Here is a 16,196-nt window from a genome sequence, read left to right on the forward strand (position 1 = left end):
CATCCAAAAATAGTAAAAATAATCATCCAAAACCAAGAAGAAGTTGTGTTTGAATGTGGCGGGACACGATGCCTAAGACGGAGGTTGCTACATTCGAGAAAAGGGGACTGTGGCGATGATCGACAGCATTGTGTTTGCAAGGGGAGGGCCTGCGGCGGTTATCGACGGCGCTGCGTTTGAGGGGAGGGGATGTGGCGATGATCGACGAAGTTGAGCTCGCAAGGGGAGAGCAGTGGAAGTGCTTGATAACACTGCGTTTACGAGAGGAAGATGGAACAACGCTACTAAGAAATGCCGTGAAGAGAAAGGACGCAGGAGCGACTAGCAGGCAGCGTAGAGGTGGAGGATGCATGGGCGAGTAGCACATGCATTGGAGGGGGACACCTCAGGGGCAACTCGAAAACGCGGAGGAGGTGGAAGGACGCTATGGCGAATGATAGATGCAGTGGAGGGGGAGGAAATAGGCGCGAGGGAGGACGCAGGTGGAGGGACAAGAATTGTCGATGGAGGTCACGACTTTGAGAAAGACTGATTAGAGCGGGAAGTCAAAGTAGGGGTTAATGTTAGGTGGTGCGTATTTCTGAACCTAATCCTAAATTTTTGAATTTTAAATCAAAATTTTTAAAAAATTGTTCAAGTTGACTGCACGTATGGTTGGTTCGCTGAACTTTCTCTATGACTATTTTAAGAAATGAAAAAGTGGGCAACAACTCGGCAAGTAACAACTTCATGAAAGCTCCTTAGCATATATTATAGAGGTAAATACTAAATCGGTACTCGAAAGATTCTGGTATTGACAAAATTGTACCTAACTTTTGTTATTAACAAAATGGTCCCTAAATTATTTTAAAATTTGACAAGTGTGCCCCTAAATTCGTCGGAGCACGTCTCTGGTGAGAAAGATACTGAGGTGGCCATCGTATTTTGATGATATGGCAACCTTGTTAAATGTATATACCAAAGTGGAATTTTTAATTAATTATCTCAATCCAACCTGGAAAATCCCCCACCCCGAAGCCCTAATCCTCATCCCCAACGCACTCTCTCACTCTCACAAAGCCAAAATGCGGTACCTCAACCTTCTCACTCTCATAGTAATGTTGTCGCCGACATCGCACAGTCACTGTCTCGTCGCCGAGTCCTCTATGTTCGCTAGCTTGCGTCGTCCCTATGCCTTCACTGCTATCACTTTGCCTGAACCCACTCTTTGTCATCCCTGCACCTTTACTACTGTCTCCTCAGCGTCACCTCGCCCGTCTGTGCTTTGTAGTGGCTCGCTTCTCTCCCTGTGGTCTAGCATAAGAACAGACACATACAACAGTAGTAGTGTCTCACTCATTGGCGTCGTCGCACCTCTCACTGGCAGCTGTGCCTTGTCTCCCCGCCGCCAGTCACTGCTCGCAATTACTCACTGTTAACCGCCAGTCGCCGCTCGTATATACTCGCTTCTCTCGCTACTAGTCGTTACAACTTCCTTCTCTGCCTCCACCTCTTAATGTTATTTGAGGTTTTTTGTTTCAGATGGTTGTTTATTGATTTTGTTATTTGCATGTTTGATTTCAAGTTCGAAGCTTGAAGTTTCTATTGTGCGATTTGGTGTGTTGTAGTATCATAGATCATGATTCATTGTTGTTTCAGCATCTAATATTTCTTTATTGTTCTTCAATTTTTGTTTTTAGTTTTTTTTTTGAACTATTTTGTTTTGTCTTGTTATGGTGGTCCAACTACTTTTTATAGTGGTTTTCAAATCAGTGGTGGTAGTGGTGCCTAAAACAGCAATAGTGAAAGAGGAAAGAACCGTAAAAGACGTGAGGCGAATCCTTTTGTAGAGATTGACTTAGAAGAGTATAACTTAGCAAAAATTAGAGCAAAAGAATTGGAATTTTTCTATTTGTAAATTTTAAAATTAATTATAAAAAATAACTTAATAATTAGCTAAAGAAACATGCCATGTCATCAAAATATAGTAGCCACTTCAACATTTTATTCAACAGAGATGTATTTTGATAAATTCAAGGACACATTTGTCAAATTTTAAAATAATTCAAAAATTATTTTGTCAATAACAAAAATCAAGCACCATCTTATCAGTACCAGAATCTTACGAAGGTGGATTTGATATTTGCCTCTATATTATATAAATGCAATCAAGTTGCGTTAATTATGAATTCCAAATTGCATGCAAGTCAAATCTAGTAGCATACTAATACTATGGTTGCGCGTCAATGAATCAGCCAATGAAAAGTGAAGTCGAGACCCGAATGATTGCGACACCAGTGCTGTTCATTAAAATATGGTTTAAACCTCTTAATAATACAATAATACCTTTCCTTTTCAATATTCCCCCAGTTTGAAGTTCTTGGATTCGTGATCTGTGAGCCATTTAAATATGAAGAAAACATAGATCAACTTCATTATCTATTTCATCTAATTCTCAAAAACAAAAATGATAGGTAAACATTTTCCTTCATAAGAATATATAATTTTACCTTTACTTAATTTATTCCATAAAGGAAAGTACCAAAAAAGAAAAAAAAAAATCAGTGAAAGTTAATCATTTTCCTCCGTAGAAAATAAAGTGTGGCTAATCAGGGTTTATTGATGTAACATATGACAATAATGGGGAAATGAGTGAGACTGTCCCAGGTACCATAAAATGCCTCTCTCGCTACAATAATGTGTGTTAAGTCCACAAATATTCTGACAGCTAATATAAGACAAAAATGATTTACAAAAACATATTTTAAGAAAATCTAAAGTGGGTCCAATTTAAATGCCAACAAGTTTTTGTAATGGAGAGATAAAATAGGTCACTAGTCACTACTCACTAGTCCTAGATTTTCCTTCATGGAATGGAAGAGCTAACATAAGTTCCTTCGTACCTTAACCAAACTCCTATTGGTAAGGTTCCTCCTACGCGTTTTAATGATATCCATTTATTTAAATACAGCATTATAGCAGCGCAACCATGGGAAGCAACATGCTAAACGAATAAGCTACTCTTACTTCTCACTAGACATATTTTATGTCTTCCTCCCACCATAACCAAAAGCACAGAGGTTTATACAGGAATATCTACCTACCATAGCCAATGAAAAGCATCTTTTCTCTAAAACTTATCTGAGGCACTTTATGAGACTAACATACTATTAAGTATATTCTTTCCTCTTGAAGAAAGCATGAGAAGAATATATGACTTTTACCATTTCTTTACTTTCTCCTTTGCAGAGGAAAGAATGTAAAACAATCTTGTCATAATCAGCAAAGTGGTTTATACACAAAGTGACAGGAAATGAAAATGGAAGAAGAACAAAAAGAATTATGATCTAGTGAAAGGATTCGGAAGTAAGGAGGGGGGAAATAAAAAAAATAAATTACAAGCACCTGCATGCTGCGAAAACTATCTTATCTCAAAATGTCAGAAATAGTATTCTCTTTACCGATGTCAGAATCCGTGATGCCTGCTCACCGTCATAAAAGAAAGGAACTAGACTGGATCAGGGAACAATGGCTCACTCTGGTAATTTCAACCGGTTGAACAGCACAATAAAACTCTGTTCAGGCACAACATAAAGAAATGCGATATCTGCACCTTTTGTATGAGGTCCAAAGCCCTAAATATGACGAGGAGAATGAAAAATTATCAAAACAAATTGCCAAATAATAACAGATCCATTAGTAGTTACAATTAACCATGCTTGTACATGGGAGAGGAAACAAAAAAGCCACAACAAACACTTCAAACCATCCATCTCATACCTTGCCATTAAGCATGAGCAATTCTCCATCAACCCATTTCGGATTTCGGAAACCAAAATCTGCAATTCTCCCTTGGCCTTTGTAACTTGCATCCTGTAAGTAGAAATGTGAAATGCGTATTGTAAGTTTTGCACAACAGTCCAAAGCAGCCGTGCACACATATGTGTGCACGCATGAACACATGCTGAAAGGAACTAAGTTATAGATTGCAATTACCACTCCTATTTCATTGGGATACAGCCCACGGTTGGTGTTGCGATTGCCTCTCCCAATTTTTGCACGGAATGTCACCTGAATACCAAAAATTTAACTTTGCTTTTCTTTTATGTATAAACAAAATAAGTGCTATAATGACTCGAGGGACGAAGAGATTCAAAATGCATAAACCTGGCCAGCAGGAACATTAAGATCGCCAGTCAATTTCACTGCTTCTACATATTCAAAGAACTCCACATCTGAAGGGTTGTGTTCATTGTCCACATCATTCCAGTGTCCGAATTTCCGATTCAGTTGAACTACTTCAGTGCCATAAGGTCCAAAGGCACCGACATAGAGACCTACGTTTCAACAAGTAGATTTCACTCTGCAAATGGTTCTTTGCACAAATCCTATGGAACACAATTAGCATAGGAATAAGCAACCTCACCATCAAAAGGATCTAAATCCCCTCTTGATGTAGGAATCCGACTGAATGATGTATACTCAGATAATCTTCTTTTTTTCTGTGCTTGATTGATAGCAAGGTTGACAATTTCACGTACGCTTTTTGAAACCTGAATCAAGTGAAGGCATTGGTCAGTTCATTATCCAAAAAGAAATGAGATGGAAGCAAAAAATTTGTAAGGGAACAAGGGAATCAACCGTTGTTTTTTTTTTTTTTTTTCTTAATTTTAGATAAATATGAAACACCCATCATTTTTGGGGAAAACACACATTTGCCATAGTCACCGGGGTATTTAAATTTGATGATTCAGAAATATAATTACATGAACTATACATGAAAAATAAATAACCCCTATAATAATAATAATAATGATGACGACGACGACGACAACAACAACAACAACAATTAGTAGAATTAATTAAACTCCCATAACATTTAGGAAACCTAGAGAACATCATCTGGTTTTGAGTTATAAAAAGACTTACCCTAACTTTTCATGGAATATAAGGATGAAAATTTAATATTGCAGTCTGAAATTCCTAGAACTAGAAAAGATGATCACTTAGGTTTCATAAACTTGAGGAGAGATCAGCATAATTCATTAAAACACTTTAGTCAACTTGATTTTTATCACAAATTCAAAATCATATTTGGTGACTACATAAAGTCACTGATCTCTATTTCACCTTGGAAGAGACCTTGTCGGAAGCCCAAAATGCCTTGGCAACATCAGAAGGCATAAGCTCCGGGACTCCTTGTGCTGCCATGTTTGAATTGGGCAATTTCTGTTCCCTAGCCTGATAATCAAGATTGCCCCTAGGGACATGCAAGAGAAAAGAATCTCTTTCCATATCTTCTATTTCTGCTGGTAGGCGAATATATTCATCCTTAGCAGGAGTGTCGTCATTATTGTGTACAACACCACCAATAAAAAGCTTCATATCCAAATCCTTTTCTTCTGAAACATCACTATCTGCTTTGAAAGAGATCTCATCAGGTTTATCAAGATCATTACTTTCCTCTCCAGGATTCTCACTGGAGCTGGTTTTATTACTACTTTCCTGCATAAATTGCTTAATAGAATCATGACCCTTCACTCCTTCCTCCTCAACATTAACATTCATAACTTTCACCTTCAATCCCGGAATTTTTTCTTTAAGGAAATTTATTACACTTTTAATGCCTTCTTCTGTTGTTCCCTCAATATTCCTGTTTTTCTCATCATTTATCTCAACCTTCTCTTTGTCTTCCTGCATCTCAACTGATGATGTATTCTCTACCTCAGTTTTGGATGGGCTTTTAGCAACTGTAGATGGAGGGCTACTCATTGAATTCCCTTTAGCTCGTCGCAAGTACACTACCTATTAGGTGTTAACAGATATGGTAAGAACATTAATTATACAGTAGTAAAGAATTGATAACTGTACAAATGTAAGATGTCAAGGACAAAAGACTCAGTATAGGCATGCCATATATATATATATTGAAACACAGAAGTATAGTCTAGTAGGAAAATTTGAACAATACCTGCATATGGTATGTGCTATCAGCGTCTTTTACCACATAAATTTCAAATATTGGGGTCCCAGGAGATCCTGTGATCAACTGCCTGTAAAAAACCAAAATGAGCAGAGCACCCAGCTAAACCAGAGATAAAACCAAAACTAGAATTAACATACCTTGGACTGTAACTCCTGCCGACAAATCTGCCCATACCAGAACTTACATGTATTATTCTACCAAAGGGGTCGTCTGAATCTTTCGTGTAGCCTACCCACCAGCCGATCTGCACATAGTGGTTAAAATGTTAATAAATATGGATGGAATGTCCTTCACAAAAACATATCTTATGTCACTAGTGACATATATGATGCTCTCACCATTAGTTTTAACGTTTTGAAGATAACTTTCAAAACTAGGGCAATTGTATTTAAGAAATCGTACTATCATAGAGCTTAAGTAGATATCACATAAAAGAGAGAAGGAACTATGACAGTAAAGCTGAATATATAATTAGGAAACAAAATATGTTAATGATCATATCCAAACTAACAAGTCCGTAGAAACTCAAAAGTAAGCTTGTGTAATAAGATTAAATGACTAATAACAGTAACATATTCTAACATGTATCCTTTTGTAGACTACTGTATGACTCCAATAGGACACTTCAGTTTAAAGCATGCTCCCTTCCAGCCGAGGGTAGGACAAAGAGTTCAATTCCAAGTGGCAGCTCTCCCCTCTAATCCATGTTGCTTTCAAGAGCAACTCTCCTCGGCACTAAATGGTTATCAAAACCCAGTTCATCCACCCCTTGATTGTGGAATGACAACCTTTCCCAACCTGATGGGATTGATGAAAGCACATAATGAGAAGTATGATATTAATTGGGAAATTTGTTGTTTGAACTGAGAGTGTGTTCCAGTCATACAGCTCACTCTAATGCCAAATTATTTTCACAAACAAACTTGTTACTCACTCACTCCATCCCCAATCCACACCATTGCTTCTAACTTGTAGGAAGAATACTGCACGGTTTTATGAACTGTGCAGTTGTACCACTATTCATTGTGATTAAGCTAATGCTTGTATAACAGCTTGTGACATAAAATTACGCTGGAAGAAAAAAGTAACCGTTTCCTATTATTAAGTTTGTGTAACCCGTTTTTTATTGGCATATCAAAATAGCAAAATGAGTGCACGATCAACTTTCTGCCTTTCTAATAAAGCTCTTAGGTTTGTGCAACTCATTTGAATAAACATAGCAAATAATCAACTTTCTGCCGTCTTTGTGAAAACATATTCATATGTACCATTTGCTGTTAACAAAGAAGAAGCTAAATAGTTACTGGAATTAAATTGTACCAGACCGCTTCCACTGCATCTACACAATCTCGAAGCATCATGATAACGTTCCTCATCAATGGCATTCTGAGAAGAAAAACAAACAAACATAGAGACAAAGAGAAGATATCATACACAATACAAAGAATGAAAACCTGAGATGAATTGATCAAATTCAAATGTGAATTAGAACCTTTAATTGAGACATGATCTCAGCAACAGTGTCTTCTCTAGCAGCTTCGTTTATAGCCCTCTTCACCCTAGCAGCTTCTCGAAAATCCTCCCTCTCAATTGCATCCTCCAGTTGAAACTAATAAAGTAACATTTTTTTCAATAACAACATAAACAAAATAATAACTTTCAAGAAGATTAATATTAAAATTAAAATCAAATATTAAAAGAAAAGGTATGAAGAGGTAATTCACCTGAAGGAGAGAGGCGAAGCTCTCGGCGTGTTCAATTTGGGAGAAATGGCGGGTCCATCGATTCCAATCCCAATCTTCGAGGGAAGAGAAAGAGGGAGAAGGAACGCAACGGCAGAAGACGTTGCGTTTCGGTGTTCTTATGCATTGAGATTGAAGGAAATGGATCGTATTCGGGATTGGAACAAGCTTCGCCGGAATTGGGGCTAGGGTTGGTCGGAGTTGTGGATCGGAGATGGCACGCGCCACCAGCACCATGTTTCAGTTTTGGAGAGTCAAAAGTCAAGGTTCGAATTAATGGCTGAAAAGCACAATTATTGAATCAATGAATAATGAAGAAAGAGGAATGTGGTTGGAACATGTATGTGCCTTCTTCCTCTCCACCTGCACCTGGGTATGGATAAGCTTCTTGTTTTTCTTGTGTTAACCACACGCTCACAAAATTCACTAAGTGCTTTTTTTTTTTTTTTAAATAAATAAAGAGGTAATGACCAAATCAGTACCCGAAAGATTAAAACGCTGACATTGCGGTACCTAACTACTGGAAACGACAAAATGGTACCTAGTTGATTTTAAAAACTGACAAACGTATCTATAACCTGGCCGAACCTAAGCTCCAGTGAGGACAATGCTTACGTGGTCACCGGATTATACTGACAAATCATGTTTTAATTGAGTTGTCATTTCTAATTAATTAATTTGCTAGCCTAGGTGGAAATTAGGTTAATTGGAATTCAATTTGCCCCCAAATCATTACTCTTTGCCCTAATCCCAAATCAACAACGCTCTCTGTTCATTCATTCGCAGTAGGGGATCCAAGATTGGAAGATGCATTCTGCAAGGGCTCGTGGAAAATCTGCAACGCTGAGAAGGCAGCCCTCGATGCAAGCCTGCGACGTGGATGGTGCTTCGGGCATTGTGAGTAAAAGTTACGATGGCTGTTGCTTTTGTCCCCTTCCAGTGGTTCCGTTGAAGTCGAAGACAAGTAGCAACCCTGATAGATGGTTTCTACGCTGCCCTCTGTGGAAGATAAGATTGGAATTGTGATGAATATGTGAGGAAGTAGAATAATATCCCTTCTTGGTGTATCGTCTGTTCTTATTCATTTTTAGATTTCGATTGTTGTCTGATGTTTGAACTCTTCGTGTTGTGCCAGAACACAGAAATGCGTTGTGGGTATTTCCAATGGTTGGATGAAATACAAGCGGAATGTGTGGAAGGAGAGGTTTCTTCAGAGAACAGTAATATGCTGGGCAAATCAGAACCCAAAAAGAAAGGCAGAATCAATGTTGACTGTGGGGATGGCCAGAAAATTCAAAGGATGATGATGGTACTATCTGTGGTGAATGACATGAAGGAGAATCTGAAGAGGGTTGAGTTGTGCCTAATTTTTATGTGTATTTTGATTGGGTTAAATGTGGCCTTGATTATGTTTAGGGTGGCTAAGTAGGTAGACATTGTAGATTATAATAGTATAACAGTGAGAGATTGGAATTTTGTAATCTTGTCCTCAATGTAATTGAGATAAATTAATGTATGCTGTGTTCTTGTTGTGCTTTGATTGAGTTGTTGTTGTTGTTGTGATTTGACCAAGATACATGGAGTCTATGTAAGCCATGTCAATTAGTTTTGTAAACATAAACTGAATAAAACACCAAAATAACATCAAGTTATAACCATTAACTATTTAGAGTAACAAAGTTCAGGCCCCAAATAAGACAACCAAAATGACACATGTTCATAGTAACTGCTACAGACCCAAGATGACAGTAACAAAACACAGAAACACTAGGTTAGCACTTACATGCCATAATGGCTGTTGGGTGCATTTTAAGTAAATCATGTCCAAAATGCAAATAACAACAAACTAAAAAACCCAAGAATCTAAGCTCATTTCTTGTCATTTGTTGATGGCTTTGATGGTGGTGGTCCGGATGGCTTTTTCTTCTTCAAGGATGGGGTGGGCATGAAGCCTGTGAACCTGCTCTGGGTGGCTGGGCTTGCTGCTGCCATGGTCTCCCTAGTCACAGTTGGGGGCCTAAATGGTACTATAGGTTGGGCCTGAAGAGTGGGCCTAAGTAATGGACCTTGAGGCTGAGGCCCAACATTGGATGGAGATGCAGGAATTTGGGATTTAGACCCAACATCAGAACTGACAAGACTAGGTTGAGTAGGGGGTGGTGGTGCAGCTGCTGCATTTTGTGCTGGAGTTGGAGTTGTTGTAGTGGCTGCCATTCCTCTTCGAGTGGTGCTGCCTCCTCCTCTTGGTGGAACTGTATTGCCCCTAACAAAAGATGGTCTGCCTCTCCTCTTTGGTGCTGGTGATGGTTCTGAACTAGCTGGTGGAGCACATGGTTGGTTGCTGCTGGTATGGTGGCTACATTAGGGGCTGAAGCAGTTGTTGTAGTGTTGCCATCATTGATGTTATTCTGCATCAGTTTGTGCATTCATGAAATCAAATCTTCTATGGAGACAGATCCAACAGTTTAGTATAAGAAGGTAAAATAAATCATTAACATTTACCTGATCATGCTGAGTTTGTGGATGGTTTTGAGTGAGCTCTTCCTCATCTGCAACATGTGCAGCGTGTGCAGCCTCCATGGTCTCCTCCCAGTTAGCTTCTTGCTCCCTAGCTTCATCCTCATCAAGATCTGGTTCTTCAGCTGCTGTTCCACTTGCTTTGTCAGAACAAGTTCTGCTATTATGTCCAGCCTTGCAAAAAACACATGAGTAAGGTAAAACAGCATTAATAAAGTTGCAGATAGGACATAAAAGGTAAAGTAAATACATATAAGTAATGGTTTTTGTGTTGCTTACCCTTTTGCAGGTTTGGCATGTTATCTGTCCATATCTTCTCTTGGCCTTGTATTGGCTGTCAGAACTTTGCTCAGTGCTATCCTTTCTTCTCTTCTTTGTAGGTCTGCCAATAGGCCTCTTGTATGGAGGGGGCAGACATGGCAGCCCTTTGTGATGCTCCCAGTACTCCTGACTCGGTATGCTATTAATGTGAAACATATAAGTCCTATTATAAGCCTCGATAGTGAGCTTGTGATGGACATAGTCTTCAGGTTTCTCATTCTTTCTTTGAATTGCTGCAATCCCATGATAGCATGTTAGTCCAGTGAGCTGCCATTTTTTGCATGAGCATGTCCTCTCTCGTGTATTGACTCTCACTCTATGCTGCCATTTTGTTACTTCAAACTGATTGTGCTCATCATCACCACACCATTGTGCTTCCCAGTAATTAGCTTGTCTTTTTTCTTTCTCTAACCTACTGACTTGTACAGGGGCTATTTGTCCAGTATAAGCCATCAGTGAGTCTTTGTGAGTTGCCATTGTCTTCATGATGTAGAACCTAAGCTCCTCAAGCATTGTTAAGATGCTCTTCCCCCGAAGTCCCACGATTGTTGAGTTAAATGACTCACAGTTGTTGCTTGTCAAACTGTCTACCGTTGGCCAGTCTGAAAACCTTGATCTCGACCACTGTTCTTGTTCAAATTTTGACAAATACTCCCAGGCCTGTTTATTGATCCGTTTCACAGCTCCCATTGCATCATTAAATTCCTGATCAGTAGTTGCCTTTGCACATTGCCAAAATGTTGCCTTAAGTTCCTTATTCTTCCATCTCTTGTTCAGATTTCTCCACATATGCATACAACAGAATCTGTGCTTCACCCCTGGCATGACGTCCTATAATGCTAGGATTAAACCCTGCATTGAATGGTAACCACAATGAATTAGAGGACATTTGAAAACTAATTTATATATACTTACAGGAACTCAAAAAACATTAAGATAGTCCACATCACCTTTTGCTGGTCTGACATAAAAACCCAGCCATTCTCATTGAAGTCCCCAATGTCTGTGTGCAACTCCTCCAGAAAGAATCTCCAATTTTCCCTAGTTTCTGCATCAACAACCCCATACGCTATTGGAAACAGCTAATTATTCGCGTCCTGACCAACTGCTGTTAGTAATTGCCCTCTAAAATACCCTTTCAGAAACGTCCCATCCAAAACAATAAATGGCCTACACCCTGCTCTAAAGCCATTTTTGCAAGCAGCCAAACAGATGTACAAGTTTCTAAACTTAGGCAACCCCTCTGGCTGTGGAGTAGTCCCCATGTTGGCTCTTGAACCAGGATTAGCCTTCATGATTTTGTTAAGGTAGTCTCTGAGCCTTAGGTATTGATCTTTCTCTGTTCCCTTGATATCTTCCTTGGCTTTGTCCATAGCCCTATACATCATCCTCTCGTTGAATGAGATGTCATACTCCACTTTAAACCATTCCTGTGCCTCTCTCTGTAGCATGTTGGGATGGATCCTCAGCTTTGGGACCAGTTCCTCAGCAACCCAAGCACATGAAACAGATTTACTCTTGTTACTCCTGGGGCACGTATACTCGTCCACAAATGTCTTTATCTGAAAGGATGCTGGGTAGTTGGTCCTGGCACAGTAGCACAACCAAGGGCAGTCTGGATCATAGCAGATCACCCTACACCTCTTCTTCTCATTCCTAAGGTAGAACACCTGTCTCCCAATTTGTATGTTGTACTTCTGCACTGCTGCTTTGAACTGCTCCATGGTCTCAAACTCCATATTCAACTCCAGAGTTATTTTTCCATATGGCGTGTTGGGATTATGTTGAGGAAATACAGGTTCGTCTTCGTCATCAGTTGCAGGGGGGCTACAGAGTTCTTCGGATTCATATTGGTACATCTTAGGTTCACTATCACCATCTTCTCTATTCGGGTTTGGCACCTCTACCCTTGGTGCTTCATCCTCCTTTCCAGGTACAATTCTTTGCCCAGACAGTTGAGGCCTTGGATGATTTCTCCTTGCATTGTCCCTCCCACTAGTTTGTGTTACATTATCTGCTGCAAAGTCAGTTGAGATACATGAGAATTGAAGCAATTTCTATTCACATATCCTCTAACTAAAAAAAAAAACTAATATACCTGTTAGGTTTTCTGTAACAGGTTCCTCTGCCCTTTCCTCATCCACGAAAGGTTCTCGAAATTCAGAACCTCCATTGAGACCAGCAACATCATCAACATTGGTCTCCTCTGTAGGTTCATTCCCAGCTTCAGCTTCTCCATGGTTACTCTCATTTACACCCTTATTCTCGGCAGCTCTTCTTTCTCGGGGTAAACCACTAGGGGCTGGTCTTGGATGTCTCTTTTTAACCTTCTTAGCAGGTTTCTCCGGAGCTGATTCTCCTTCAGTGTCTTTCTCCGCATTCCCGTCATTTGCAGCTTCAAACCCTGCACCACTCTCACCTTTGTTCGACTCGTTAACTTCAATAGTGGCCTCATTTACACCCTCATTCATATTCTCCTTCACAGCCACACTCAATACCATCTCCAATTCATTAACCTCACCACTGGTCTCATTCACACCTTCATTCTCCTTCTCATTAGCATGACCGTCAACCTTATTAGTAACTTCATCCTCCTTGACACTATCACCATCTGGATTAACTTCAACCACACTATCACTACTACCATCAGATACGACTTCTTCATCAATGATTTCATGGTTTGCGTCAATGGGGTGATCAAAATATAGGTGTACAGTGTTGTCATTCTTCATCGCACTCTCACACATTCTCATGACTTCAGCATCTGTCCTAAGCACTCTAAGACCCTTACCTAACTCTAAACCAGGTTCTAGCCAGTACACCTCATTGTATCCAGGGTAACCCAAGTCTAGAAATAAACCCTCAACAAAGAACAAATTACATGTCTCCACATTCACCCGGTGTATCTCAATTACTAAACCCCCGTCGCATATCACATTACCGTCAACACCCTTTTTCAAGGCACCCATATGATGATAAACAAAAGTAACTAGACGATCCATCTAAAAAATCATAGAGGAAAGATACAATGAATAAAACAATCAACATGATAATAATGCTGTCGACAGAAAGCACGTAAATGAGAGGATGGAGTGAAGGTGAACTTACCTCTACGTAGCGTTCTTCCTAGCGAAGACTGGGGTTGCGATGATGCCACTACCAACCCCTCCTTGTTGACGGTACGACTTCGACAATGTCTCTCAAATCCTCTTCGTTCTTCTTCGCGCCAAGTAACCAGGGCAACGTCTCTCCCTCTTTTCCCTCTTTACGTGACCTTTCACTTTTACTCTACGTGAAACACTAAGTCACAGTAAGTCACCCAGCAGTAACAACACTTGTTGATTTGGGATTAGGGCAAAGAGTAATGATTTGGGGGCAAATTGAATTCCAATTAACCTAATTTCCACCTAGGCTAGCAAATTAATTAATTAGAAATGACAACTCAATTAAAACATGATTTGTCAGCATAATCCGGTGACCACGTAAGCATTGTCCTCACCAGAGTTTAGGTCCGGCCAGGTTATGGATACGTTTGTCAGTTTTTAAAATCAACCAGGTACCATTTTGTCGTTTTCAATAGTCAGGTACCGCAATGTCAGCATTTTAATCTTTCGAGTACTGATTTGGTCATTACCTCATAAATAAATAAAATCTTGTGGTATCAACTAGTAATTGAAAAATAAAAATTTATAACAATATATAATAACAAAATTTGTTTTGGTGTCTAAAATCCTTTTTTAATTTTGTCCTTTTTAATAATCTACCCTACTATATGTAAGTTATTTCCAAGGTTCGGAAAATCGAATCGATTATCAAACCGTTCTAGCTACTGGTTTATTGGTTTACTGATCCAACCGGTCTAATCGGTGGGTCAACCAAAAAAACCATTTTAAAATAAAGTAATAAATAAATTATAAATAAACATCCTAAAATATAATTATAGTATAATATAAATATTAAAATAATTTTTAAATTTAAAAAACTACATTAAATGTCATGAATCAAATTCTTATAATCTTATTAATATACAAACTCAAGTTAAATAGTATAAAGAAATATCAAATATTAAATGTCAACATAAAGATTTATCAATCATCAAAACCTCAAGATGTTCTTGTGAGTTTCTTTTTTTCTGAGAAGGACAAGGTTTTCCCTTGTCCAAGGCACCAGCGACCAATATTCACCTCAGACAATTCTGGAACATGAGTAAGCTCTTCATCTCTATGATATCTATCATTAGTCTTTGGAATTCTGAATCTAAATTTAACTTTTGGTTTAACTTGTGTAGCCCAATAATTTGGCTGGGTGATTTAAATTATCGGGTAGCCCTTTCTTATCGTGCGGCAAAAGCTCTTGTTGAGATGCATAACTGGAAGGACTTGTTAGAGAATGACCAAGTATGTTGCTTTCTTTTTCCCTTTTGCTCCTTTCTCAAATCTTACCTTACTCACCATTTGATATCTTTTGCTTTCAGCTGCGAATAGAGCAAAGACAAGGTCGAGTAAGGAAAAATATACTTCCCTCCCACATACAAGTATTCAAACAACTCAGGCAGGTATGCAGGAGATGGAAGACATTCAAAACAAAAGAGAACTCCAGCATGGTAGTGTTCTTAGTTCTTACCACCATCACCTGTATCAATCAGAGAAGTGGTTAATGGAAATACAAAACAATCAAAATAATGCATGTTTTTTTTTCTCAAGGTGTGATAGAATCTTATGGCATGGGAGAGGCCTTCACCAATTATCTTATGTTCGTGGGGAGTCATGATTCTCTGATCATAGACCTGTGTATAGCATATTCTCAGCAGAAGTTAATCAAAGAAGCTCTAGTGGCCAAAACATTTAAGCAAAACCAAAATTCAGCATTCCAAAACCAGCAAAACCAGCAACTACAAAACACTAAAATCTGCCTACACCATTAAGCATTTAGCACATTATGAAATATTCCAAAACACTAAATCTTTACCCAGCAAAATCAGTGGTGCGCAGAAATTGTGATTACACTTTGATTATATAAAATTCATTGCTCTTTCTTTCCCTGGTAATGGCGCCAAAAACATGATGCCAATAACATGGTTCACAACTTCGCACAACTAACCAGCAAGTGCACTGGGTCGTCCAAGTAATACCTTACGTGAGTAAGGGTCGAATCCCACGGAGATTGTTGGTATGAAGCAAGCTATGGTCACCTTGTAAATCTCAGTCAGGCAGATATAAAATAGTAATGGGGTTTTCGAAAATAATACTAAAATAAGGATAGAAATACTTATGTAATTCATTGGGTAGAATTTCAGATAAGCGTGTAGAGATGCTTTCGTTCCTCTGAACCTCTGCTTTCCTGCTATCTTCATCCAATCAATCTTACTCCTTTCTATGGCTAGCTTTATGTAAGGATGTCACCGGTGCCAATGGCTACTTTCGATCTCTCTCGGGAAAATGATCCAAATGCTCTGTCACAGCACGGCTAATCGTCTGGAGGCATCACCTTTGTCATTGGTTGCATCCTATTCCTCCCTATGAAAATGGTCCGATGCGCTATCACTGCATGGCTAATCATCTGGAGGTTCTCGATCATACTGGAATAGGATTTACTATCCTTTTGCGTCTGTCACTATGCCCAGCACTCGCGAGTTTGAAGCTCGTCACAGT

General features: G+C 39.1%; 3 protein-coding genes across 3 annotated transcripts; all 3 read right to left on the reverse strand.

Annotated features, from left to right (window-relative positions):
• Nucleotides 1–3,180: 3,180 nt before the first annotated feature.
• LOC107632297 (protein EXECUTER 2, chloroplastic) lies at nt 3,181–8,137 on the reverse strand. The gene is made up of 11 exons (XM_016335995.3): nt 7,690–8,137; nt 7,458–7,574; nt 7,286–7,351; nt 6,103–6,209; nt 5,951–6,032; nt 5,110–5,784; nt 4,406–4,532; nt 4,147–4,316; nt 3,976–4,050; nt 3,760–3,852; nt 3,181–3,614 (listed from the first exon to the last, which is right to left on the reverse strand). Exons 1-11 carry the CDS (start codon nt 7,942–7,944, stop codon nt 3,513–3,515), a joined length of 1,869 nt encoding a protein of 622 aa, XP_016191481.1. The 5' UTR covers nt 7,945–8,137; the 3' UTR covers nt 3,181–3,512.
• Nucleotides 8,138–10,110: 1,973 nt separating this feature from the next.
• LOC107609573 (uncharacterized) lies at nt 10,111–11,370 on the reverse strand. The gene is made up of 2 exons (XM_016311578.1): nt 10,504–11,370; nt 10,111–10,398 (listed from the first exon to the last, which is right to left on the reverse strand). The coding sequence occupies exons 1-2, from the start codon at nt 11,368–11,370 to the stop codon at nt 10,111–10,113; spliced, it is 1,155 nt and encodes a 384-aa protein (XP_016167064.1).
• A 257-nt stretch (nt 11,371–11,627) lies between these two features.
• On the reverse strand, nt 11,628–13,547 carry LOC148577991 (uncharacterized). The gene is made up of 2 exons (XM_088502934.1): nt 12,644–13,547; nt 11,628–12,559 (listed from the first exon to the last, which is right to left on the reverse strand). The coding sequence occupies exons 1-2, from the start codon at nt 13,545–13,547 to the stop codon at nt 11,628–11,630; spliced, it is 1,836 nt and encodes a 611-aa protein (XP_088359060.1).
• Between the last annotated feature and the right edge of the window lie 2,649 nt (nt 13,548–16,196).

Source organism: Arachis ipaensis, chromosome B1 (assembly GCF_059453495.1).
Source record: "Arachis ipaensis isolate K30076 ecotype BB chromosome B1, ASM5945349v1, whole genome shotgun sequence".
NCBI classification, from domain to species: Eukaryota; Viridiplantae; Streptophyta; class Magnoliopsida; order Fabales; family Fabaceae; genus Arachis; species Arachis ipaensis.